This window comes from Cucurbita maxima, unplaced genomic scaffold, assembly GCF_002738345.1.
Source record: "Cucurbita maxima cultivar Rimu unplaced genomic scaffold, Cmax_1.0 Cma_Scf00003, whole genome shotgun sequence".
NCBI classification, from domain to species: Eukaryota; Viridiplantae; Streptophyta; class Magnoliopsida; order Cucurbitales; family Cucurbitaceae; genus Cucurbita; species Cucurbita maxima.
The window spans coordinates 4,117,671-4,140,531 of NW_019272019.1; the positions used below are offsets into that span (position 1 = coordinate 4,117,671).

At 39.9% G+C, this 22,861-nt stretch overlaps 5 protein-coding genes across 10 annotated transcripts in view; 4 read left to right on the forward strand and 1 right to left on the reverse strand.

Annotated features, from left to right (window-relative positions):
• Window positions 1–5,334, forward strand: part of LOC111476748 (protein EMBRYONIC FLOWER 1-like) — a 7,685-nt gene extending 2,351 nt beyond the window's left edge. For 2 of the 4 annotated variants that reach the window (XM_023120544.1, XM_023120542.1), the window contains exons 4-8: window positions 47–172; window positions 250–360; window positions 580–1,997; window positions 2,967–4,687; window positions 4,771–5,334. In XM_023120544.1, coding sequence (XP_022976312.1) covers window positions 47–172; window positions 250–360; window positions 580–1,997; window positions 2,967–4,676 — 3,365 coding nt within the window. In that variant the 3' untranslated portion in view covers window positions 4,677–4,687; window positions 4,771–5,334. The remainder of the gene's footprint in view (window positions 1–46; window positions 173–249; window positions 361–579; window positions 1,998–2,966; window positions 4,688–4,770) is intronic. The other 2 variants (XM_023120546.1, XM_023120545.1) reach the window with 2 other exon arrangements.
• A 3,454-nt stretch (window positions 5,335–8,788) lies between these two features.
• LOC111476752 (U-box domain-containing protein 26) lies at window positions 8,789–10,106 on the reverse strand. The gene has a single exon (XM_023120552.1). It carries the CDS (start codon window positions 9,954–9,956, stop codon window positions 8,973–8,975), a length of 984 nt encoding a protein of 327 aa, XP_022976320.1. The 5' UTR covers window positions 9,957–10,106; the 3' UTR covers window positions 8,789–8,972.
• An 830-nt stretch (window positions 10,107–10,936) lies between these two features.
• Window positions 10,937–14,416, forward strand: LOC111476751 (probable beta-1,4-xylosyltransferase IRX9H). Its single transcript, XM_023120551.1, has 4 exons — window positions 10,937–12,461; window positions 13,304–13,553; window positions 13,706–13,897; window positions 14,022–14,416. The coding sequence occupies exons 1-3, from the start codon at window positions 11,599–11,601 to the stop codon at window positions 13,874–13,876; spliced, it is 1,284 nt and encodes a 427-aa protein (XP_022976319.1). The 5' UTR covers window positions 10,937–11,598; the 3' UTR covers window positions 13,877–13,897; window positions 14,022–14,416.
• Window positions 14,417–16,210: 1,794 nt separating this feature from the next.
• Window positions 16,211–20,441, forward strand: LOC111476750 (VAN3-binding protein-like). Of its 3 annotated transcripts, XM_023120548.1 has the most exons (9): window positions 16,359–16,537; window positions 16,617–16,885; window positions 17,338–17,403; window positions 17,536–17,604; window positions 18,230–18,602; window positions 18,693–18,860; window positions 18,952–19,001; window positions 19,914–19,971; window positions 20,057–20,439. In XM_023120548.1, the coding sequence occupies exons 1-9, from the start codon at window positions 16,459–16,461 to the stop codon at window positions 20,251–20,253; spliced, it is 1,329 nt and encodes a 442-aa protein (XP_022976316.1). In that variant the 5' UTR covers window positions 16,359–16,458; the 3' UTR covers window positions 20,254–20,439. The 3 variants fall into 3 exon arrangements, with proteins under 3 accessions (XP_022976318.1, XP_022976317.1, XP_022976316.1); XM_023120550.1 differs by lacking the exon at window positions 20,057–20,439 and having other exon boundaries at window positions 16,211–16,537; window positions 18,935–19,001; window positions 19,914–19,960; XM_023120549.1 differs by lacking the exon at window positions 17,536–17,604 and having other exon boundaries at window positions 16,341–16,537; window positions 20,057–20,441.
• Window positions 20,442–21,992: 1,551 nt separating this feature from the next.
• Window positions 21,993–22,861, forward strand: part of LOC111476756 (dehydration-responsive element-binding protein 3-like) — a 1,359-nt gene continuing 490 nt past the window's right edge. The window contains exon 1 of the mRNA XM_023120555.1: window positions 21,993–22,802. Within this exon, the coding sequence (XP_022976323.1) occupies window positions 22,173–22,790 (618 nt within the window). The 5' untranslated portion in view covers window positions 21,993–22,172 and the 3' untranslated portion in view covers window positions 22,791–22,802. The remainder of the gene's footprint in view (window positions 22,803–22,861) is intronic.

Here is a 22,861-nt window from a genome sequence, read left to right on the forward strand (position 1 = left end):
CCCCCCCCCAAATTCTCACTTTGTCATTTTTTCTGTTTTCTGTCAGGATTTGAGCAATCTTTGAATCTAGCTATGCCTGATGCAAAAGACTTGGTGGCTAATGCATCTACAAACGTGTGCAACCTCAACCATCCTCCATCTTTCATTACTGAGAAAGAAAAGAAAGCTGAAGGCATTCTTTGTTCTGACTCTTCCATTTTAATGTCCTACTTTTTCTGGCTCTTGATCACTTTATTTGTTTTTTTCCAGGTTATGAGGTTGACTCTAGATGGATCTTGAATCCAGAAATTCCCATACCAATCAGTATCGTTCCTGAAGTAGAGTCAAGCCTTATGTTAGAACAAAACAGAAGTGATCCAGGTAATTTACTGCTGTTATGATGCTAATTAAAAATCTGCTTGGAGATCATTGCTGAAATTATAGTAGTTGGATAAGAAATCGCACATGTTTCCATATACGGGGAAAATTCTACAGTCATATCTTTAGAAAAGTCTCTCTGTTCATTTATATAGCTCTTCTCATAGTTTCATAATATATATTTGGTTGCTCCCATAAATTTATATCTTATTTGGAAAACAGTAACTCTTAATCCAGATCATAGAGAATCCGTTGAAAACTGCAACCTACTCTGTGGAAATGAAATTGCTGAGGTTGAGCTTGGTATTCGAAATCTCAAAGTGATTGATGAAAATCCTGAAGTCTTTGATGATGAAAAAAAATTGTGTGCACATAATGAACAAACTGAGATAGCTCTTTCGTCATCAGGAGAAAAAGCAATTAATCGGTCATGTAATAGTGAGAGGGATCCTGCAAATGGATATCCTGCAGAACTTGATGAGAGTGATGCCACATCATCTGAGCATACTGAAATTTCAGTAGAAAATGATACGAAAGATCATCGAATGCACAAGTCAGGCAGTTTGCACCGTCGAAAGGCTCGTAAGGTGCGCCTGCTGACTGAGTTGCTGAATGAAAATGAAAATATTAAGACCAATCCCATTTCTACAGGAGAGTCCTCATCCCATGGGATTTCAGAAAATTCTGAAGGGTTAAAAGAGCTTTCTGTTTCCCACTGTCCAGTGGCTGCCAAAAAGAATATCAGGTGGTCAGGTCAGAATTTGAAAAGTGTGCCTCTGAATGAAGATTGCCTTGCTGCAGAAACTTCCTCTTCATACAACGTGGATAACAAGATTCAGGCATTGAAGGGAGATGTGGAAACAACAGATTCTTTTCGTGCTAATGAATCTGAAAATGCATTAATTGGAACTGCTCTACGAACTAAGAAAAGTTTCTTGAACAAGTGTTGGAATGATGTGAAATCAATTCATGGTAAGAAGAAGAACAAAAAGATCCAACTTGAAGCATGCCCTCTTAATATCCCATCAGGAAGTGGTGGCAACATGTCTGACATTTCTCTTAAACACAACGAGTTTTCTGGCAGTGCAATGGATCCTTTTCTTTTATTTGGTTCAAGAATTGAGCCAATTTCTAGTCTGTCTAAGAGGAACAGCAAGATGCCTATAATTGATGACAGGCGGGGTTTTACTTGGAGCAATAGCATGCCAAGAAGAGATTCAGCCTCAAAAGAAGGGGAACTCAGGAACAAAGAAGGGGAACTCAGGAACAATGTTCCTACGGTTGTTTCTTGTCCATCAGTGCCGGATGAACCTAGTGGAGGTTTGCATCTTTCCCTCACTAGCAATTTAGCCACTGCAAGAAATGACAAAAAGTCTATTTTCAAGACTGAGGATGGCTTGCATTCGTTGTTGTCTTGGCAAGGAAGTACATCCACAGCAAGCGTTGCTAGGAACAAAGATGCCAAAGCCAAGAAACTTAAAGACTCAAATGTTGCTTTTAATTATTCAGATAATTTTTCTGGGCGAGGGCATTGTGGAGTCAATGGTAAAATAACCACCGGCAGAATGCATACCCCAAACGGGAAGCAAAAGTCAAAGTCTCAAGTTAATGATGGTAGCTGGTCTCATTTGCAGGCAATGGTATCAGTTCTTCCATACTGTGTTGTTATTGTAGCCTATAGAAGAAACTATGATGCACTCATAATGCATGAGGATTTTTTTTCTTAAAATTAGCTGCATTCTGCATGGTTCATCTGATTCAAATAGCTTCGTAACTAAACGTTTCATGGCTTTCAATGGAATCATTCACCGATGCAAACATTAAGTGTTTTGTTTAATGCCTTAAGGACTTCAGCCGAATGAATTTATGTAGTTGTTAATATATGAAAAGTTCAAGTGTAAAGGTTATAAATCGTATCTGGTTGGAACTTATGAATTTTCTCATTTTCTTAATGCTTTATTTACTATTCTCTTACAAGATTTTGGAAGTGGAGAGTGGCAAGCTATTACATTTCTTGAAATTTCACTTCCCTCTTGGCCTTTTGCTAAAGCAAAGTCTCTGAAGATCTTTTGCTTCCTGTTTCACTCATTTCAGCTACAAGTTTCCACCACCAGTATCTCATCACTGCTCTATTATAGTATTTTGAGGGAACTTTGAGTTTAAGTCTCAAACGTTTCTACTGCTTGATATTAAAGCCTTCAGATTTGATCTCTAATTATTCCTCTTCATGTTCAATCCTCAGATGTGTTAATTTTTATGAATGGAAAACTTGCAAAATTTTTACAAGTAGCTAGGTTCTTAAGCTGTGTACTAAAGATGGAAATCTTGTTTGTTTTATATTTCATGGAACTTGGAACTTATAATTGCATCAACACTTTTGTACATGCATCACTCTTCAATTTTAATAAGTCATTGAAAATTACATATGGAACCATAAATCGTTTAACATTCATTTATGACAATTCTACTATTATTATGTTTCTTAGACCCTCTTTTTTCCTTATAATAACTTGTATATCTTTTATTTTTATTCTTTTATTTCATATCTCCCTATATTTTATCAATTGAAATTTCAGGTTTTGTTCTTTAACTAGACTCTGGTTTTGTAGGATAATTCCAGGGTGGACAGAGTTGAAAAGAGTATTACAATTCAGCAGCACTTGGCAGCTCAGATGAAACAGAGTGAGAATACGGTTGGTAAGATATCTGAGCAAAGATCTTTAGATGACATTCCAATGGAAATTGTTGAGCTCATGGCAAAAAATCAGTATGAAAGGTGCCTCGATAATTCTGGAAATAGTAAATCCCTATCAAAGACAAGTTCAAAGAAAGCTCAAATCATGAATTTCAGTAATGCATGTGGCAAAAGTGGCTCGTTGCAGGAGAAAATCAGTCACAACTGGAAATCCCAGGTTAGGAATCTGAGAAATAACTTGCAGACGGCAGGAGATAGTGTGGTATACGGCAAACAAAGTTCAGGTAATTACTTTTCTCACACTGAGGCGGAACATTTGAACATAGACCACCTACGTCAGACTCTTATCCTTCCAGAATATCCTACATTTAGACATTCTGAAAGTAAGTCATCAAATGCTGTCAAAATTTTGGCAAGAAGTAATTGTGAGAATGCATGTTCTCAATATAGCCAATACACTGGGGGTCTGAGAGATCAGGATTCCTCTCATTCCAGGGTGCAATATTTCAGGGGGAATAACACACGCCATCCTGTTTCACAAAACAATGTAGACGTCGCACATCTATGGACAGAAGCCCTGCCAAATCATCATTCATATGTACCTACCACTCCTAGAAAGGTTGCATCTCAGTTGACCAGTGTAAATGCTAGTAAAAACTGTCCTGAATCAAGTAGAAAAGGGGCTATGAATCGAGACCATAATCCAAAAGTTACCAATCTTGAAAAAGATGATGGTATTTATGGTTTGGAAAATTTCAGCAGGACCAGTGCAAAGTACCCATTTCCTTCCCATTCTAATGGTATTGAGCTTCCCCGAAACCAGAGGGGGCCATTGGATTTGTATTCTAATGAAACCATGTCAGCTATGCATTTACTCAGCCTTATGGATGCAGGAATGCAGCGCAGTGAAACGCATGATAACCCAAAATTTCCCAACAAACCTTTTTCCCATGAGCCAAAAGCTAAGGATATTTCTGGGATGGATAATGGTTTGCACAAGTCCTTTGATACCATAAATTATTTGTCTGATTATTATGGTGAAATCCACCCACAAAAGAAGTCCCACGATTGTTTCCATCGTGCTTCAATGGGAGGTGTATCAGTTTCTCCTTCCATAGGAAATGAAAGTTGTGAAATAGTTGCTGATTTAACAGGTAAAGTTGCATTACAACGTAAACAAAAAGAGATAACCAAGTGTTCCACTTCAACATGGAACAGAGCTCCAAAATCACAGAAGGGTGTACTTACAAGTGGTAGTCTAGGCTCCAATGAAGGAGTATTTCCCATTCATAGCTTGCAAAAGAAATCTGGCGGTCCTTCTAGTTCTTTGGTGTCTATGAGTGGATATCATAGAGTGGAAAATCCTGGACAATGTATAATAGAGCGCCATGGTACTAAAAGAATGTTGGAGCATTCAAAAGTTGGTTCTGAGTTTGGAATCTGCAGCATTAATAAAAATCCTGCTGAGTTCAGCATACCAGAGGCGGGAAATGTATACATGATAGGGGCTGAAGATCTACAGTTTTCAAAAAGGATATCTAAAAAGACGCCTGACTTGAATAACATGGATGGGCGCAAACGCAAGAGGAATATGAAGCATGCTGTTGTAAGATCATCTTCATGAAAAACAAGCTGGTAATACTCTATAAGTCTTGTCTTCTGAAATGAATCGAAATACATTTTTGAAGTCATCTAATTGCATTTTCTTCATTTTTCAGCTGGGTTTCAACTTTTGAATGGTTCCTTTCCATTATTTGGGAACTTTTAAATGTCTTGCCGGTTAGATTATGAACTTGCCATTGCACCCAAGGGTCATATCTATGGTTTGGTAGCTTCCTACGCTATTGTGTTCACCCTCGTTCTGGCACTCTTCAACAAAGAATGGCTGCAGATATGGCATGTTCGGAATGAGGCAAGGCCTGTACATAATAAGACTACATGAATCTTGAGGTTCATCAGTACACTTATTGTATATGCAACAATTTTGGCTTGATGTGTATGTTGTACGTTGTTATACTTATTTACAAGGTTATGTATATACACTGAGTCCTACTCTTCGGTTTTTGAACGAAGGTAAGCTAAGTCGGTTTTTTGCACTGATGAGGGTCAGCAGTGTGAGAAGGAATAACAGAGAATTAGCTAGCTATTTCTCCTTAGAATGACGCTCATTGTTGGATTGTTCGTGTTGGGAATACTAATATTTGTAGTTTTTGTATGAACTATATATTTGTACTGTGATGTTGCTGGAGTGAGCTTGAAATAAGAAAAAAAAAAAACGTCTGCTTGTTCTTGAAAGGCAAATCCAGGCATTCAAACCAAGCAGATAATATCCTACCCCTTGTTTGCGTGAGGTGTTATGTAACAGTCGGACCCTACCGCTAGTCGATATTGCATGGACTCTACCGCTAGCAGATATTACCCTAAAACGCGTCTGTTATGAAGGGATTTTTACAGTCTTACCGAGGCATCTCACACGTTTCCATAGTTGGTACCCAATCATGATGTTTTATTTCGATATATCTATATGTATATATATGATATAAATAAATAATTCAAAACCCTTTTTCTCTTTTTTTCTGTTCTGTTCACGTGTTAATGCTATTTCTTCTAACAATATGATGATTATTAGAAACAACAATTTGTCTAAAAATTGATTTGTCACTATTTTAACTACTTATTTGTTTACTTCCCTAATGAAGAACTTATTGGCAATACCCTAATTTCGTCTCCATATTTGTTAATATTCAATATATTATATTTATTTGATTGCATAATAAATAATTGTCCATTTCCAACAAAATAGCTGCAAGTTAAAAAAAAAATGTCCAAAGAAAATCCGAGCTTAGGTTTTAAGATAAATAAATTGTAAATTGAAGAAATTCAACCATAAGTATACATGTCTTGATCAATTGTGAGAGGCTCAAATCGAAAAATGGTATCAGAACTAGTGACCAGGTGGTATGTTAGCGAGGACGTTGAGCCCTGGTTGGGCCTCCAAGGGAGTAGAATGTGAGATTCCACGTCGGTTGGAGGGAGTAACAAAACATTTATTATAAGGGTGTGAAAACCTCTCCCTAATAGATGCGTTTTAAAATTGTGAAATTGACAGCGATACGAAACAAGCTAAAACAAACAATATTTGCTAGCGGTGGACTTAGGCTGTTACATCAAATGAGTTATGATCAAATCGTTCTAATTAGAAAGGGAGACTTCTTTCAAAGAAGATATTCAAGGAACGTACAACTTTTATGATTAAGAAAGAACACTACGAGACATGCATGGCAGCAGGCATGAGGTGTGAAAAATCAACAAAAATTTCAGCAAATATGCTTACAAAAACATAACATTTTCATGGCTCTTTTAAAGCATATAACACAACACAGTTGGCAGGTAGAAGGTGGTCACATCAATGCTTCTTTCTCTTGTGTTGTCCAAAGGGTTTCTGCCATTTATACCCAATGGTATACTAAAATGGCTATGACAAAAACATGGCCTCTCAAATAGTACTTCTGGGTCTGGGTCTGGCCTCGCTTTTAATTTAATTTAATTACTTTTGACCGAAAAAAGCCTCAGACATGGCAGATAAGAGATGATCCATGGATGTCTTTCAATGGAAATGTCACAAAGGAAAGAAACCAAAAGCCTAGTTTAATTCGGTTACTCACCAACTTTGATTATCCAAATCCCGAAACGAATCGAAAAGAACAAGTACGATCAACTCGTGACGGTTCAACTTAATCTGGGTTTAAGTTAAATTCTATGTAGAAACTCTCTAAACTCTGTACTTTTGAGTTGTTCGAGTTTTTCTAGGCCTTTAAAGATCGAAATTAGGGTTTCTTTTTGTATATTATATGGAGGATCATATTCTCAAGAACCATGATTGAGAATGGCTTGATCGTCTTTCCCTGAGGAAGTGGCAAAAGATAATCAACTTGAATTTGTGATAGCTATTCGAAATCTTAGTGAAAGACTGGATTTGTTATCTCTTGCTTTTCGTGAAAAAAATATTAAGTGAGCTTCTTCAAACAACAAGGAGCTAGGTCAACTATCCAATCAAAGGATATTGAGCATCTTTCTTTCTTATCTCTTCTCGAGAAAGAATTGGGCTATTTCTTTGCGTAATTTGGTTCCATACAAGCTACCCTTTGGAATCTAAATTGTGTTCACATACTTATAGAAAAATTATTAGAAAGTCACCCAATGAATACCATACTAGTTTCAACGACTGACCCACTAAATTAAACGTGTACTTCACACGAGGGTTGAGTAGGAGAATCAATCCTACTCGAAGTTTGAGATTATGTTTGGATGGTTTGAATTGGAATGAAAGCAATGAGTAAATAATGTCCCTTCAAAGATAGGATTCTCCTAATTTAGGGAAGGTTGGGGGGAAATGTGGGTGTGAGTGCCCATAATGAGTAGGGGGTAAATTTATGTAGGGCCATGAATGATGAAGAAGGTGGAATTATAAGGTGAATATGAGAGTATGGGCATTTCAAAAATGAATCAAAACAAAATAAGGGTACAGAGGGGAAGAGCCAAATGTCAGCCTCTCTCAGCTCATACACAGCAAGGCATCACATACACGCACACCCTGGCCCTTCGCAGCCCCACGCATTGCTGCTTTGCCACCCCTTTTAAAACCCATTTAATTGCTCAATATTCTAACCTTAATTGCATGTTTTAATTGTATTTTGAACTTGCTTATTTTTAACTACTTATTCTTTGTAAGAAACAATAGGTAGAACATGTGCATACACCACATTTCCAACTTTCTAAAATTTAGGTTTTGAAAGTTTGAAACTCGAACACCCTTTTAGGAACCATGAACATCTACAACCACTTTGATTAGGTAGCAACCCAAAGTTACTGCTACTAGATATTGTCCGTTTTGGCCCGTTTCGTATGTCATCAGCCTCATAGTTTTATAATGCGTCTACTAGGGAGAGGTTTGCACATCTTATAAGGAATGTTTCATTCCCTTCTCCAACCGGTGTGGGATCCTCACAATCCACCTCCTGGGTGCCTAATGTCCTCAAGGCCACCGCTAGCAGATATCGTCTGTTTTGGCCCGTTACGTATCAGTCTCACGATTTTAAAAATTCACCCCTGTGGGCCCATTATCCATTTTGGCCTATTACTTATTGTCGTCAACCTCATGATTTTAAAAATCCACCTCCCTAGGGTCTAGCATTCTCAAGACCACCGCTAGCAGATATTGTCTATTTTGACCCGTTACGTATCACCATCAGCATCACGATTTTAAAAATCCACCCCCTGTGGGCCAATTATCTATTTTGGCTCGTTACGTATCACCATCAACCTCACAGTTTTAAAAATCCACCTCCCTAGAGTCTAGCGTCCTCGAGACCACCGCTAGCAGATATTGTTTGTTTTGGCTCTTTACATATCACCATCAACCTCACGATTTTAAAAATTCACCCCATGGGCCCATTATTCATTTTGTCCGTTTTGTATTGTCATAAGTCTCACGGTTTTAAAAATCTACCCTCTTAGGAGCCTAGCATCCTCGAGACCACCACTAGCAAATATTGTCTGTTTTTGCCCGTAACGTATCGCCTTCAACCTCACGGATTTAAAACACGCCTACTAGAAGGAGGTGTGGTATCTCACAAATTAGCGTTACAATTTCTAAGTTTATGCTGTTGTTGGGTATAGGGTATACTATAACTTATAATTACATTATAAGTAACGAGTAATTTATATAAAAACAAATTAGAACAAAGTTTTTAATGTGATTTATAAAATAATATTAAAACACATAACCTTAAACCTAGGATTAAGTTTTTGCAATGTAACAGACAACACAGAAGAACAGCCGCTGACTCATCAAACTTCACACGATTCTAATGACTCAACAAACCAATTTATAAATCTCTCATCTCCAATTATGGATTGCTCAACTCCGGCCGACCACCGTCGCCGGATCTACACCTGCGGTGGAGGAGCCCTCTTGCTGCTCTTCCAGTGCCTTCAGAAGCCTCGCCCCTTTTCTCCTCCCCCTTGCACTACTATCTCCCTGCAGCGCCAACACGACAGCACGCGCCACCTCCTCCGGCGGCGCTGTTACCGCGGACTCGGCTTCCGGCGAGACCCCATTGTCGAAAATAACTCCAAGCACACTTATGGCTGACTCCTTCCCTCTGGCTGCCATTCTTCCCATCATCATCACCATCGCTGGCACAGAGAGCGCGTGGGCCCTCACCTCTGCCGCTCCCTCAGGCACCGTACACATAAGTTCGAGCGACGCGAGTGCTCGTTCTGCCGCGGGGTCTTCCATCTCCGGCAGCGATTCTATCACTGCGCCGACCGCCCCTGCCTCCACCGCAATGTGACGATTACTCTCTGCCAAGCATAGGGCTAGCAAAATTTTGGTGGATGGTTTCGAACCTGTTTTGGTGTTCAAATTTGCGATTATGCCGCGCATGAGTTCGGGAGTGCAGTCAGGGTCTAGAGATGGGTCGGGAACCAAGGAGCGTTCGAGGAGTTGGAGAGCGGCGAGGCGGTCGGAGTCTGAGGCGGAGCAGAGTTGGAGCTCTGCGAGGTGGAGGATTTCTTTAAGGGTTGCTGCGGAGATGGATGGTGGCGGAGGAATGGAGAAAGTAGAAGGTGGGTCTGGAATTGAAGGGTGTTGGGTAAAAATTGGTGAATGTGGAAGTGGGAATCTCCATTGGGTGAAGCTTTGGGAGGCGGAGGAGGAGGAGGATTCGGAATCGAGAAGCTGTGGACGGCGGGAGTGGGGTGGGGGTTGGTCGGAGGCGGAGGGAAGGGAAGGGAGCGAAGGGGAATGAGAGGCGGTGGGGCTGAGGACGGAGCGAGTACAGTGGCCGAAGAATCCGCAAGAGAAAAGCTGAGTTTTGAGCTTTGGTTGATGAGTTTTCATGGCGTTTTCAAAAATGGTGAAAAAAACCAGAGGGGAAATGAATAGGATCTGAACCAAGGGTTGCTTTGAAATGGGTTAATAATGTCTTCACTCTTTCTCTATGTTTTTCGTGTCTCACAAAGGGCGATACTATGGTACAACACATCACACCCACAATTATTGCTCACTCTCCCTCTTTATTTCTTTATTTCTTCATTTTATTATGGTTTTAAAACACCTATGTCACAGACGGGTTTACACCCTCTTATAAAAAATGTTTCGTTCCCTTCTCCAATCAAGAGATGGGATCTCACAATCCATTTCTTTCAGTGCAAGCTTTCTTGTTGACACACCGCCTCGTGAAATCCCATATCGGTTGGAGAGGAGAACGAAACATTTCTTATAAGAGTGTAAACTTCTCACTAACAGACGCGTTTTAAAACAGTGGGACTGACGGCTATAAGTCATGAGTCAAAAATGCCAATGTCTTCTAATAGTCAGCTTGAGCTATTACATTAGTTTGTATGCATTAATTTTAAAATTTTGATGCATGCAAAAAAACTAAAATATCAAAGGATTCGACACCAATTAATATTGATGTTGATATCAATAACAAAGGAGACTGATAATATTCAACAAACTACACGAGACTAGTTGATCACATTATTGATCAAATTAAAACCGTACTATGTGCAAATTTCTCCACAAAATATAATAAAATATGGATGGGATGACATATTTTTGAAGATGGTGTTATGAGCTCATAAGAACATCAAGAAATTATTAAATGAGGAATAACAATAATAAAAGAACCAGGATGCTATGAATTTATAGAAATAATACCATTTGCATATCACAATAAAAGGAAAATATAAAATCAGTTGGTAACTAATTCCCAAAAGTGAGTTAATCATGTTTATGGGTGCAGCAAGGGTGGTAATGAATTAAAACCCATTGGTTTCTGAGGCCTCGGTGGGAAGCAGGCAGAGGCTTCATGTTTCCATATCTACTACTACCCATTTTGAATTGTAGCCATATGTGCCTATGCCTCTCGTTTTTGGTCCAGCACCGGCGCTGACGCGAACCCAACTCACAAAAGAAAACCATATATTTTTTATTCATTGTCTGAATCTCCTTATTGGGGGATGAGAGAGGTGAGAGAGTAGTTGAGTACGAGCTCCAATCCAACTGGGTGGTCTAGTCCGCTTTAAAATCCAGCTCTACAGCGAAGATTTGTGTATAGTGTCCCGATTGTCTATGTAATCTGCGTGTTATACGGCGACCCATTTAGTTGCAGCAGGAACTGATCGCCATTTCAGTGTTAAAAACGCTCTTGTTTCAGGTATTGGAACTTGGGTTTTTTGTGTCTTGTGTATTTCTTTCTGGGTTTGTTTGATAATGTTGGGAGGATTTTGGAACTTGTTGATACGGTTCCAATCATTGGCTTCCTAGGTTCTTGGGGTTCGTTTAGGTCTGGTCTGGAATTGGATTTGAAGAGTCCATTAATTTGGGGAAAGTTGGATGGATGGGTCAAACTCTCCGACATGCCACTGAGAGCTCACTAGGATGAGCTGCAATGGGAAAGCTCAGCTCGGTGTAGATTTGGAGCTCTGGTCTGTAATAGTGGCATTGGGAATCTGGGGTTTGTGAGATTTCTCTTTTCATGGCTTCTATTAGAAGAACCTTGTCCCCTGTTCCTCGACCGGGAGCTTCCATGAATGGAGAAGCGTGTTCAGTAGGTTCTCCCCTGTGCAGGTCTTCATTATCTCCTCAAACCTACCCTCAATCTACTGGACTGCACGACTCCCTGTTCAACTCATTGAAGACCCAAGCAGCCACTCTTGGTATCTACTCACCAAGGTCTTCTAGACCAATAGACAAATCTAAATCAAAGGTACCAGTTTGGAAGAGGGCTATGTTCCATTTCTTTATGTGCTTTGTCATTGGGTTTCTTGCTGGATTTACCCCTTTTGCATCTTCCAACTTATCCATGAATGTCATGTCAGAATATCAAGCTTTCCAGTTTGATAGGATCTCCACTGATGAGAATTCTGTGCCTCAGAATAGTTCTAGCAGCACCAACACTAAGAGTAGCCCCACACAATCAGAGGTGCTAATGCATAATAACGTTTCTTATGATAATTTGGATAGCCTCGTAATTGCTCGAGAATTAGAGCCTCGAAAGCTACTGATTATTGTGACCTCGACGTCTGCTCATCCGCTCCAGTCCTATTATCTTAATCGATTGGCGCATACGTTAAAGTTGGTCCAACCGCCTCTTCTATGGATAGTTGTGGAGATGTTCTCCCAATCAGATGAAACAGCTGCTGTACTGAGGAGTACTGGGATTATGTATAGACATATTGTTTGCAATAAAAACTTAACTGATATGAGAGATGGAAGAGTTCATCAAAGAAATCTAGCCCTGTCTCACATTGAAACACACCGCCTTGATGGAATCGTTTACTTTGCAGATGAGAATAACGTCTATTTGGTTGATCTATTCGAACAAATGAGGGAGATCAGGTATTTTTGCTATGATTTCTTAATGCTTATGAAATACTTGCCTTGTTTGAGTATGCACCAATGAGGATGGACTAAATGCTATAATGGCTCTTAGTACATACAGTTTTTTCTTCTCAGTTTTGATTCAATTAAGTTGGGAGATTTCTGGTTCAAGGAAGATATGTTAATAAAAGTTTCTCATCTTCCATTTCCTATATACCATATCAGTTGCCTCATTCTTGTACATGTATTTTTCGTAGTGTCCTCAGTGCTCGAGATAATACTAAGAAACTAGATCATATCAAACCCGAGGTTGCTCTTTGAATATTTTTTTACTATCAATGTACTTGTGAGAGCCCATGTCGGTTATAGAGGGGAACGACTCTTTATAAGGGTGTAGAAACCTCTCCCTAGCAGACGCGTTTTAAAATCTTGAGGGAAAGCCCTTGAAGGGAAAACTCAAAGAATACAATATCTGCTAGTGGCGGGTTTGGGCTGTTATAGTATGGATCTGTCAGATTAACATTTATCATGAAACATGAGCAGCACGGCCTGCCTGCTTACCTATGAATAGCATGTTTTTCTAGCACATTCTTATCTACGCAATTTCCTGTCTAAAAGCATGAACTTGTGATCTCTTTTTTCCGAAGATCGTCTTCGTAATACAGAGAACAAATTTGTTCTTTAACTCAAAAAGTGTGGAGTCAACATTGCTGTTCTCTTTCTCTGCATACACAGGAAGATATTATGTTGGTACCAACTGTTTGTATCTTCTCTTAAACATGCTTTTTCTTTGGTTAGGCTATGTGTAGTCATTGTATCTCTTACCATTAGTTCATTTATTTAAAAACTTTCATTTGTAGACGATTCGGAACTTGGCCAGTGGCGAAACTCTTAGGGGGTGCTAGTAGATCCATTCTGGAAGGCCCCATTTGCAATGGAAGTCTTGTAATTGGATGGCACGTATATGAGTCAAGTATGAGACTTCGTAGGTTTCATGCTGAAATATCAGGCTTTGCTTTCAATAGCACCATACTCTGGGATCCAGAGAGGTGGCGTCGACGCACTTTAGAACCTGTTAGGCAGCTCGATACCATCAGAGATGGCCTCCAAGTTAGTTTTTATTCCTGTTCATTTATTCTCAAACCAGTTGGAAATTGTACTGCTTTGAGGATAAGAAATGACAAAAAAGTAGATCAAATCTTCCATTATTTTCATATATGTAGCACCTAAAAAACTGGCAACTGATGGATATGTTCTTCTAGGCAAGCGACTTCATCGAGCAAATTGTGGAAGACGAAAGCCAAATGGAAGGTTTACTGGAAGACTGCTCGAGAATCATGGTCTGGAACATCAATTTTAAACCGTCAAGTGCAGTTTATCCTCACAAATGGCTCATGAAGAACATTCTCGACGTCACGGCTTCACTTACATGAGATTCAAGATCTGAAAGGAAGGTGAGTACTTGAAGCTCTCTTCTTGGCTTTTTTGGACTTCACAAAGACTTAAAAGTTTTGTTCTATTGTCTGCAATTCAAAACCAAAATGAGTTAACTTTGATGGTTATCCTCATGTCATCCAGAAAAGGCTACACAATAGCACGCCCCCTCGATCAGCTCAGATGGCCTTCCATTGTCCACCATTATTTTTCAAATTGTTTCTCCTGCTTCGGATTGTTTGGCATTGTTGGTGAGCGATACGAACGGTGCGCTTACTGCTAGCATTTCTCAGATATATTGACTGAACATTCACTTTATGTAGCTACTGCAAGCTTTTACTCTGTCCAAATGGCGAAGCTTATGGAGGGAAGTCCTGTAGTTTCATTCAAATATTGATGTCCTTTTCTTATAAAGAACTTTTGTTGATTCCATATTGTACAGAAGGACCCAGCTGCTGAGATTGTAATTGCCAAACCATCCTTGAACTGGCTTTTGAGTTCATTTCTTTTTCATTGCAAAAGTCACCAATTTTGAATCACTTTTTTTAGGCGTCAAACTGGATTGCTTTGATCTTGCTACTGTACACACTTACAGATCATTCAATTTGATTTGATGGGTTCTTAGTTTTATGATTTAAATTCCATAATCTTGTTCATGATTGATAGAAGTCTGTGTTCTCAGAAATGGGTCCAAACTAGATTCCTTCTTCTCTTACTCTCTTTTGTGGCAAACAAGAACAAGCAAGGATTTGCCTTGCTCAGCAATCAATCCAATGAAATTCTCCGCTACAAACTCAGTTCCCTCTTCTTTAGTTCATTTCACCAAGCATAGCATAAAGTGCACCTCACTCCATCCTCATTCCTTTTCTCAACTTTTAACCATTACCAAACTGGGTTCCAAAAGATTGCAGGAGGAACCAATCCAATGGTTCCCAGTTTGGATCTGATAGCTCTTGCTTGTCTCTATGGCTGCTTCATTGCACTCACTCTCCTGCTCCTCATCTCCTCCCTCTTAGTTGTGTTCTTTCTATCAGCTACCCTCGCTCTGTTTTCAGTATTTGTGGGGGACTTGTATGATGCTTACTCTGTTTTGTGTCCATATTATGAAGAACTGAAAGCTGAAACTGAATTGGGTGTCTGTTTAATGGTGTATGGAGTAATGGGGTTTGGTGTTGATGTTGTTTTGGGTATAAAATCTCTTTTCCGACAGCAAAATCTAAGATTCACTGTAAGGCTTCCACAGATGAAGGTAAAAGAAAAACGGTGGCCTGGGTTTGGGGTTGGCATGCTATGAATGCTGTTCGCCACTTTTAATAATGATCCTTGTGCTTCAACTGACTCTGCCTTTGCCCCTTCCTCAAATTATGGGTCTAACCACATGGTGCCACTAAATCAAATTCTGTTCTTTTGATCAACATCCAATTATTTTGTTAGTAGCTGTTTTTAGTTCAATAAATGTAAGCGTGAGGATCAAATCTTTATGTTGTTCTGTGAAATTTATGAACAATTTGATGAAGAAATATGAATGGTTGTTGTTGTTGTTGTTGAGTGGCTGAGATTCAGGAGGTGGTAGGGATAGTGCTCTATGTCCCGCTTCTATGATTATATATAACAGCAGCAATTATGAAAGTTGCAAAGGGCATAGATGGCGTCTTCCAATGGTGGGTCTGCCATCCTTGGGATTATCATTATGATTATCGTAATTATTGATCATCATTATCATATATTATCGGTTCCCGGTGGCTCTTAGACAAGCCAAAAGGTACGGTCCTAATAGTCTAAGTTCACCGCTAGCCGATATTAAAACGTAACTTTCTCCAATCAATGTGGGACCCCCAATCCACCTCCTTTCGGGGCTCAACCTCCTCACTGACACATTGTCCAATGTCTAGTTTCCCTTCAAGGTTTTTAAAACGCAGTCTATTAGGAGGAGGTTTTCCATCCTTATAAAGAATGTTTCATCCTCCTCCACAAACGTGGGATCTTGCAAACGAAACTATGTAACCCTTTTTAACAATTTTAAATTTTGCACACTTTAAAAGCTTTGGTTAAAGTGGGATATCGTGTTGGGAATATGGTATAAATGTATATCAATCAATCATCAGATGTTTGTGTGCAGTAAAAGTTGAGGATACGGTTCTCTTTATCTAAGCTATCTCAGGCTCCTTTTGCGAATGCAGGCTAACTGTTCGACGTAAGTTCATAGGCCTTTTACATTAGTTTTTTGAGTGAATAAAGAAACAATTGTGACAGGACCTGAGTTTATTCCGGGGAATGAAAAAAAAAAAGGCCATAACTTTAAGCAAAATAAGGTGACGTTCTTTTTACTACTTGCTTGCTTAGTTCTGTTCAAGATTTGTTACTTTACTTTCTGATAAAGTCGATGAAGAACAGAGATGAGTAGCCATTGCAATCATGAACACAGCCGCTGAGAAACAAATGCACCATCGGCCTTGTAATGGGGTCCTTTCTTTTTATATATGTTTATGGAATTCGTGCACTCTTTTTGGCTTTCACTTTCCTCAATAAAGTAACAGAATCTCCATACCTCTATTTCATCATTCTCTGTTAAATACCCCAAATGAGGCTCGCTTGTTTCCTCAGGAGCTCACTGAAGGAACAACTGGTCATGGTCATCTCTCTTAACTCAGACAGTGAAAGTAAGGCCATGCATCCATAGTCACTTCTCTTCACATTACTGTACTCATTACTTTGGTTAAACGTTATTGTCTGTTTCAGTGAGTTCATGTTTGGCTAGATGTTCATCAACTCGGCTGGAGAACATAGATGAAAATAGCCCTGCAAATTGGTTGCCGGGTTCGTTTGTTCTACCTGAAACTCCAATTGAGTCCATGGAATTTCTTGGCAGATCTTGGAGCCTGTCTGCCAAAGAGCTCTCTAAGGCTCTTTCCACTGCTCATGATACTCCTAGTCGTCTTCAGAACTCAGTGATTGGGTTTCTTAGTGCTGATGCACATGATTCAAATTCTTCAGTCTTGAGTGAGCCAGTGAGATACCTCTTCCTCCTCTCTTTTATATTTTTAATGTATATCTCATATCAACCATAGCAAGACATGTAGATCCCACACCGGTTGGAGAGGGGAACGAAACATTTCTTAAAAGGGTGTGGAAATCTTTTCTTAACAGACATGTTTTAAAAACCGTGAGGCTGACGACGATACGTAACAGGTCAAAGCAGACAATATCTGTTAGCCCCGGTTTGGGCCGTTACAAATGGTAGCATAGCCAGGCACCGAGCGGCGTGCCAGCGATGATACTAGCCTCCAAGGGAGGTGGATTGTAAGATCCCACATCGGTTGAAGAAGGAACGAAGCATTGCTTATAAGGATGCGGAAACCTCTCCCTAACAAACACGCTTTATAAACTATGAGGTTGACGACGATACATAACGGGTCAAATCCTCCTCCTGTTTTTTGATTAATTATGTTTAATGTTACAGCTACTTCGACACTTACCCAGTGGAGATAGTCCTCCAGCTTCACCAAGAGGAAGTGAAGAAATGAAGGTACTTTAATTGAAGCTGGCTGCAGCCCACACTCGAGCACACACCACCAACACGAATTAGTTTTTGCTGCCACATTTGTTATATTGGTACAGAGTATCTCTCTGAATTGCACATGCATTCTCTTTTGAGTAGGAACTTTTGTTACTTCACCAAGCATTGAACCCAGATTTCCTTTCCAACCAGCAACTACTTGGAAATGGGGTATGTCTCATTCATACTTCAAAATACTTACACATACATGGAAAGAAGAAGCAAAGTATACCCGTGAGATCCCATATTGGTCGGAGAGGGGAACGAAGTTTTTCTTATAAGGGTGTGGAAACCTATTTATAGTAGACGCGTTTTAAATCTAAAGGGAAAGCCCAAAGAGGATACCTTTCCCTATTAGACACGTTTTAAAATTTTAAGGAAAAATCCTGAAGAGAAAGCCCAAAGAGGACACCTCTCCCTGGTAGATATGTTTTAAAACTTTAAGGGGAAACCCTGAAGGGAAAGTCCAAGAGGACACCTCTCCCTGGTAGACGCGTTTTAAAACCTAAAGGGAAAGCCCAAAGAGGACATCTTTTCCTAGTAGACGCGTTTTAAAACCTTAAGGGAAAGCCCCGAAGGGAAAGCCCAAAAGAGGACATCTCTCCCTAGTAGACACGTTTTAAAACTTTAAGGGAAAGCCTAAAGAGGACACCTCTCCCTAGTTGACGCATTTTAAAACCTTGGGGAAAGCCCTGAAGGGAAAGCCCAAAGAAAACAATATCGGTGAGTGGTGAGGTTGGGCTTGGGCTTGGGCGGTTACGATAACATGTTCATCATTTTTGTTCCCTTGATGCAGCTATACAAGAGCATATTAAGAGGTAATAAAACATTGGGGAGGTGGATGAAGGATCAAAAGGAGAGGAAGAAGCAGGAAATCAGATCACAGAATGCTCAATTACATGCAGCTGTATCTGTAGCAGGTGTTGCTGCTTCAGTAGCAGCATTCATTGCATCACTCTTATCTTGTGAAACATCATCGGGTAATCACAAATGGCCTTCAAAGACATCATCAGCCATGGCTTCTGCAGCTGCCCTTGTCGCATCTCATTGCATAGAGATGGCAGAGGAAATGGGAGCTAGCCATGAACATATCTTGAATGTAGTTAACTCTGCAATCAATGCTAGAACTAATGGAGATATCATGACCCTAACAGCAGGAGCAGCTACAGGTTGCTTGGAAAAAGCCTAATAATCAGCTAATTTTCACAACTGATGAAGCAAAATCCATATCACTCTCAAACATTTCTTTATTAACGCAGCTTTAAGAGGAGCTGCAACCTTAAGGTCAAGGCTTGAAAAAGGGTTGGGAGGCACAAACTTTGGAGTGGGTGAGGATAAAGTTGAAGAAGAAGGGAAAGAATCAAACATCTTGATAGCAATCAACCATGTTTCCAGAGGAGGAGAGCTTCTCAAACGCACAAGGAAAGGTATTGGTTAGATCATTTTAACTTGAATATCGTCTCAAAGTGTCAAATTCTGATGTTTATCTCACTGAGACTAGAAACATGGTGGTCACAGGGGTTCTCCACTGGAAGCAAGTTTCTTTCAATATAAATTCAAACTGGCAGGTAAGACAAGAAATGGTTGGTAGTTGTCGAATTCTTCCGTTATTTAAGTTGTTGTGTTGCCTTTTTGCTTATAGTTATATAATGTTACTTTTAAAATCTTCTCTCGTTCTTACTTTCAAATTCGCTTTCAAAAATTTCTCTGCCTCCATTTTCTAAAATCTTATTCTCAAACAAGGCCAAAGGCTTGAGCATACGTTACCCGACCGTAAAACCTTCTTTTCAAACAGGGTCAAAGGCTTGAGCATACGTTGCTCGACCGTAGGTGATGCGAATTGTGAGATTCCACATTGGTTGGGGAGGAGGATAAAGCATCCTTTCTAAGGATGTGGAAACCTCTCCCTAGCAGACGCATTTTTTAAACTTTGAGAGGAAGCCCGAAAGGGAAAGCCCAAAGAGGATAATATCTACTAGTGGTGGACTTGGGCTATTACAAATGTTATCAGAGTCGGACACCGAGGAATGTGTCAGCGAGGAGGCTGAGCCCTGACAAAAGTGGACACGAGGCATTGTGCCAGTAAGGATGTTGGGTCTCGAATGAGGTGGATTGTGAGATCCCACATCGGTTTGGGAGGAGAACAAAGCATCCTTTATAAGGGTGTAGAAACCTCTCCCCAGATGCGTTTTTAAAACCTTGAATGAAAGTCCGAAAGGAAAAGCCCAAAGAGAACAATATCTGCTAGCGGTGGACTTAGGTTGTTACAGGAATACTAATTGGTTTGACTCACTTAATGTTGAGAGTGAGTACCGCACAATCGCAAAGTCCATTAAAGTCCATTGTCAAGAAAAGTGTGTCAATTTCTATTTAACAATAACATTACAGCAAGTTTCTTTCTTTATACTCTGCTAATCTTCTCTTCATCATCACTCTTGCAATTGGAAATAAGTATTCAGAAGTAGAATATATGTCTACAGGTTGTGGCAAAATTGAAAAGCAGGCATATGGCAGCAACATTTACAAAGAACAAAAAATGTAAGACAAAGCTTCACTCAAAGAACAAATCATCTTGTCAGTTGCCTACACAACATGTATACTGATGAACCATTTTCTGTTTCAGGCGTAATCTCGGGTGTGAACTGCAACGTTACGGCGTGGCCCGGGAGGGAAAGGGAGACGGATAGCGAGCCGAGGGCTTACTTTGGCATTGTAACAACAGATAGAACAATAGAATTTGAATGCAGTGGGAAAGGAGAAAAACAGATGTGGGTTGAGGGGATTCAATATATGATCAATTTTCGTGCCCACTTGAAATGATTTCGAACTTAAAATTTAGGTTCTCGATCTCGATCATGCTTGTTCAAAATGTATTATCCATGGTTACATACCTGTTCCAAACAGCTTTTACTTGCTTTCATGTTAGATTGACCTTTACTATTCTTGTTGTGCCAGAGTATATGACCCGTCACTATAATCATACTTATACCGGTTAGAGATAAAATACCCCAATGGACATGACTAGTTATTAGGTTATATGTTATCAAAGTTTTTTTTGTTCACGTTTTTTAAAATATTTTTCTCAAACGTGACTCGAGTCTTCAGCATTTGTAGATGATAATGGGCCTGAGAAGTGAAGGCCCATCTAGACATGGGCCGTTAATGTTGGAGCAAGTTCAAAAAGAGGCCATTGGGTACGATGAATGATGATGTGTACCTCTAGGCAACGAACACGTGTAATTTGTAAATATATGTGTGTACATATTATGTTTTGGATTAGTACGGATTCATGAATCTCATGGAAACCTCCAATTTATGGGGAGGTTGAAATGATATTTTGTACCCCGTACAACTCCAAACATATGTTGCACACGTAACCCAATACCGACCGCTAATAATGTATAAAATTTAATTACATAATTGATTGTAAAAATATGTTTCAAGATAAAATATTTACCCTAACGTATGTGTTATCATTTTAACATAACAGCTGTCACATCAATTTCATCGTTTAATTTTTACTGTATAAAGAGTGGTGGAATTGTCGTGGTGTAAAACGTACTCGCAACCCGTACAAAAAGATGAACCTATTTGATTCGTCTTTACTGCCTAGTAAAAGTTATTGCTTTATCTTGGCAATGGCATGTAGGCTAACATTATTTATGGACTATAGGTTAACCATAACTAATCTTTTGGTAAGTAAGATTAGTTATGATCTTTTACCATGTTTGGTTTCTTCTAACAAATGAAGGAACATAGTAGTTAAACCTATGTCATTACGATGGTAAATTAGGTTACAATCAAACTATCGATCCTTATCTCATTGGAACATGAGATGATGTTGTCTATTTTGAATATAAGCTTTCGTGTATTTACTTTTAGTTTCCTTATTGGAAATAATGTTTAGTTTCCTTATTGGATCTCTGTAATGGCCCAAGTCCACTGATAGTTAGCAAATATTGTCTTTTTTGGATTTTCTCTTTTCGTCCTCTTCAAACTTTTCTTTTTGGGTTTACCCTCGAGATTTTAATATGTAGAGGTTTACACACCCTTGTAAATAATGTTTCGTTCCTCTCTCCACCTCTATATGATATGAGATCTCACAATTCACCCTCCTTTGGAGCCTAGTGTTCTCATTTGACACTAGTTCCCCTCTTTCATCAATGTGGGATCTCACAATTTACCTCCCTTCAGAACCCAGAACCCAGAGTCCTCATTGACACTCGTTCTCCTCTCCAATTGATGTGGGACCTCACAATCCACCTCCCTTTCGAGACTTTGACATCATTTGTAACGGTTCAAGCCCACCAATAGCCGATATTGTCTTCTTTGAGTTTTTTCTTCTACGTACGTTAAAGGAAAAGTTTTCATGCTCTTATAAATAATGTTTTATTCCCCTCTCAACAGATAGGATGTGGAGGAGTAAATGAAGTTATGGGAAGGAGAGACAAGGAATGGTGAAATTGGGAGTTTCAAGATGAAGAAGAAGACAGTCTTTGGTGTAAGATAATTTGTGGAAATGGCAAAAGAGCGTATCTGTAAAGAAGCAAAAATAAATCGGGAGTTGAAAGGGACCACCGCCCCCGCTCTACGCATCTTAGGCCAAGCAACAAGTATCAGAAACACCCATTTCTCTCGTGCCCCTCTCTCCACCTTTATACTATAAGACCTTCCACGACCCATTTCCCAATCGATTCACCAAACACTTCCCTCGCCCCAACGCCCCAACGCCTAACACAATGTCAGCAACACAACCATCTCAAATCACCCAACCATCCTCCTCTGACACCACTTTCAATTCCTCCAACAACGCCCAATCCAACCCCAACAACAAGCGCGTTCGTGATTCCAGCAAGCACCCACTCTACCGAGGCGTAAGAATGCGCGCTTGGGGCAAATGGGTCTCCGAAATCCGCGAGCCTCGCAAGAAATCCCGCATTTGGTTGGGAACCTTCCCCACCCCAGAGATGGCCGCTAGAGCCCACGACGTTGCTGCCTTGTCCATCAAAGGTAATTCCGCTACTCTCAACTTCCCTGAACTCGCTCACTCCCTTCCCCGCCCCGTCTCATTCGCCCCTCGCGACGTTCAAGCCGCCGCTGCCAAGGCCGCCCACATGGACCCTTTTCAATATTCCACCGACGACTCCGACGAGCTCAGCGAAATCGTCAAGTTGCCTAGTCTCAGCACCAATTACCTTAATAACGAGTTCGTCCTCATGGACTCCACAGATGGCTGGGTTTACCCACCGCCATGGTTACGAACCATGGACGATTGCAGCTACTACAACAACAATAACAACAACAACATTATCGACGAGATGGGAATTGGAGACAGTAATTTCTTATGGGATTATTAATTAAAATCTAACTTTTTTTTTTTTTTTTTTTTTTTTTTTTTTTTTTTTTTTTTTTTTTTTTTTTTTTTTTT